We start from the raw sequence: 3,687 nt of genomic DNA on the forward strand, positions 1-3,687 counted from the left end.
AAACATCTGAAAAATCAAACCAATATTCTATTAACCAACATAATTATGATTCAACTCCACAACTGAAAGGTAAGTAAAGGTTGTTTAGATCAAATTGTTTCTTGCTCATTAAGTTCTCAACAAGGAAAAAATGCTTTGCAGTATCTCTTATTAAAATACAGGTAAATATTATTCCATGCACTTAGAACAATCTTGGCATTCTGTTCAGCAAAACAGTTCTGTGGTTTGTTGCAGTGCAATCCTGACACTGCTTGAACATGAGGCTGCAGAGAAATAACCTTTGTGTTTCAGAGGAAGTCTTCATTTAGTAATTATGATTTTTAGTTTTCATGGAAGGAATGCCATTTTTGGAAGAAAAATAAAACACATTATAAGAAAGCTGTTTGGTGCTTAGGCACTCCTTCAAATGTCTTCTTTCCAATTACAAACAGACAAATATAAACACCGAGGTGGGTATGTGTGGTGGTGCTCTTTATCTTACTAGGGTAGTTATTATAGCATAAAAGAAGCTGAATTGGGCAGAAAGTAGCCATATAAACATAAATGGTCTGAATTTCTTTTTATGCTAATGGAGTATGTGAAAACTAATGCATTCAATCTTCTGCACTGTTTACTCTTGCGTGATTTATAATTAAAGATATCACATTCTTTTGTCAGACATTTTTTAATTTTCTCTCCTCCTCAGAACTGTTTCCATTAATTTTATCTCAGTAGATTTTAGTATTGCACTTTCAATAGCCCATTGGATCATTATCAATATTCCCAGCTGTATACCTTAGTAAAGCAAAACCAAGAAGGATTTCCTGTACACAATATCACATTTAATTACAGTATCTCATTACCAGGAATTTGGATCATAGCACTTTTTAGGATATGTTAATTTAAAGGGCAAAAACAGTAGATGTAACTGGAAAAAAACATTGAAAAGTGAAAAGTAATTAATCTATTTTGGAAAAGTTTGCACTGAAAGGTGCCATATGCTCTGTTAAGTCAAAGGATAAGTGGCTCTATGGCTATGCTAAACGTTGGGATCAGTTTCAATTTTATGACCTTTACATGAAAAATCAAAATAGCAAGAATTAAAAAAAAAAGACCTAAAATATTTAAGAGGTGCTTTGTTGGAATTTCACGCAGAATGTACTGTCATCTCAGGAGAAATACTCCACTGTTGTGGGCAATATCTATTGTAGATGGATTACATTTTGCTTAGCATTCTTGGAGGTCACAAACTTACTGGTTTTGTCCAAGTCCCTATAGAGGTACTGTGCCAATAAAACTGAAGTTTGAAGTTCCAAAGTTATTACAAATATGGTGGAACAAATCTTACTTGATCATTCAGTATATTTATTTTTTTTTTTAAACACTGCCAAGTTAAAAATAGAGCCACGTGCTTAGCAGGATGAGCACAGATCACAGTCATTTCTCACCCCTCTCAGTTATTTTGCTTTTTCTCAGTCTGAATCCATTGCATTCCCAGAATATCACACTGTTCAGAGCTGCATTAGTCAAAACACATTTAAAAATATTCATCTGAAAGTTCTTCACCAACTTTAATTTAGAGACATTCAAAACTAAATATAGAAAGGTTCTACCATAGGTTCTAACTAGAAAAGGTGGCAAGATCAGAAGTAAGGTGCAAAGGTCAGAAGTATGGAGTGACTTCTGTATTAGAACTGTGACTTTTGATTTTGGAAGAGAGATATCTAAAAGAGAATACAACAGAGATTTATAAAATCATGAACGATGCTAAGAAAGTGAACAGAGAATTTTAATCACTGTATTGCAATACAAGGATTTCTTGCACTGCCCCTAAAATTGTAGCACTGTCTTGTGCTTGAAGTCACAGCACACAAATACATTCATTTTTATATTCAATCTGTCTCAAATCCTTTGCAGAATATTCTAAGTACAGTGCGGCTGCTCGTTCATCAGGGATTCCCAAAAGTCACCAAAAGACCATGTGAAAGTAAGCTATTGAACTGGACTAGGCAGGATTTAGTGGCTGGTAGGCGACTCCATCTACATGCCATGAGCAAGTCACAACTCCTTGGCCCTACAGAAATTACCTTGGTAACCGATGGAAGTGCTGATAGCCAGACCATCTTCTTCGATAACTGTGGAAACCCAACAGCTTTCCTCAGATAGCGGTCATGTATTTCACAAGTGCTGAGAATATACAGAGCGCAAGCGATGGCATAGCCTCCCCAGTTAGAGACCCCTGCAAAAGAATGTCACCATGAAACCAAATTGTAAAAGAAACCAACGATAGCTATTGCAAAGATACCTAACCTGCAGAAGTCATTAGGCACGTACAGCTGAGTCTCATGTAGTGATGGTAAAATGGAACGTGGATATGAATTAAATATGGACACGAATCTGGAACATTTATTTCAGAAATACACTATTGCGTAACATATTAAAATGTTTTCAGTAGTATTTTAGATTGAATTTCTCAAGTTTCCATGCAACTTAGTTTGTGGTTTGTCTTTCCAACAAAGCAAAAACTCAAATGGGCTTGGTCTACAACACAATTGCACTTGGCTTAATGTGAAGTCCATGAAGTGTGAGGAGCTGTGTTACAGCCTGGTGTCTTTTGCTTTTAACCACACAGAGGTAGAAGATTTTGATAAAGTATCCTAAACCAGGCAAATTTTCACTGGTGTCAGATTTTATAATGGAATGCTGTACCATTGCAGAGAATCCCTTTTTGGTCACAAATGATAACTGATTAAAGAGTTCACCTATTTTTTAAGATATGAAGCCATGGTGAATTGGCTGTGTCTTGATGATGTGTCCTTGGTGTAAGTATCATATACAAAAAGACATTCTAACTTAGTTAATATCCATAAATTTTCTGTACACTGTTATGAAATCAGTCCACACAGTCTTGTTTGACAGCTTCTTTGTCAAGACTGTATCGGAGATCATTAGATTGGAAACTTGCTGTGAGCAGTTGTCTCTGCTGCCTGATACCTTTTCCAGAGATGCAAACCAGCAAAATTTTCAAACAGTGTGGAAGTTGTTTTAGTGCATGTAGTTTTCCACACTTAAACGTGTCCAAACCTCCGCCTCAATTCCCTTTGCAGGATCTGGGTGTGACAGTTGCTTTCAAAGTAAAAATCATCAGAATTGTCAAAATAGCCACCATAGATACTACATCCATATAGCCATAAGAAGTAGATGTAATTATCACCACACTCTCATTTCTCCCCCAAAATTGCTGGTTTAGTATCAAGAGTGTTAGATACCTAGGTTAGAAACCTAAAAACCTGAGCCTAAGTACAATATGGACTATTCAGTTCATAAATTGCCCTTTGCTGAACACATCTCTCTCACTGCGAATTTTATTTCATGCTGGTTAAGGCATTAGGGTAGAAGAGAATTTTAACTACAGCATTCAACTTTTGTTGTACGTTAAGAATGTACATCTGTCCTCGAGTGGCTGTTGAAAGGACTTATCTCTTCATGTAAGAGCAGTATGACTGATGACCCTGATAGGGTCACCTCATCAATTATACTGAAAATTCATATGTGCGTAGACATTTTAATTCCCACACAGATCACTTCTGCAGTCTTCCTTGTTATTCCATTTAAGGTGTGATTTTTCAAGAATATTCCGGATTTGCCCAACTATTTCCAATTAAATGCACTTTCTTCATGGAACATCCTAAATTTTCAGTCATTCCT

At 36.0% G+C, this 3,687-nt stretch overlaps 1 protein-coding gene across 1 annotated transcript in view; it reads right to left on the minus strand.

Moving 5' to 3' along the window:
- Nucleotides 1–2,066: 2,066 nt before the first annotated feature.
- Nucleotides 2,067–3,687, minus strand: part of LOC104078679 (chromosome unknown open reading frame, human C14orf159) — a gene marked incomplete at both ends in the record, with an annotated part of 14,154 nt that continues 12,533 nt past the window's right edge. The window contains one exon of the mRNA XM_009580407.1: nt 2,067–2,218. Within this exon, the coding sequence (XP_009578702.1) occupies nt 2,067–2,218 (152 nt within the window). The remainder of the gene's footprint in view (nt 2,219–3,687) is intronic.

Source organism: Fulmarus glacialis, unplaced genomic scaffold (genome assembly GCF_000690835.1).
Source record: "Fulmarus glacialis isolate BGI_N327 unplaced genomic scaffold, ASM69083v1 scaffold41246, whole genome shotgun sequence".
Lineage (NCBI taxonomy): Eukaryota > Metazoa > Chordata > Aves > Procellariiformes > Procellariidae > Fulmarus > Fulmarus glacialis.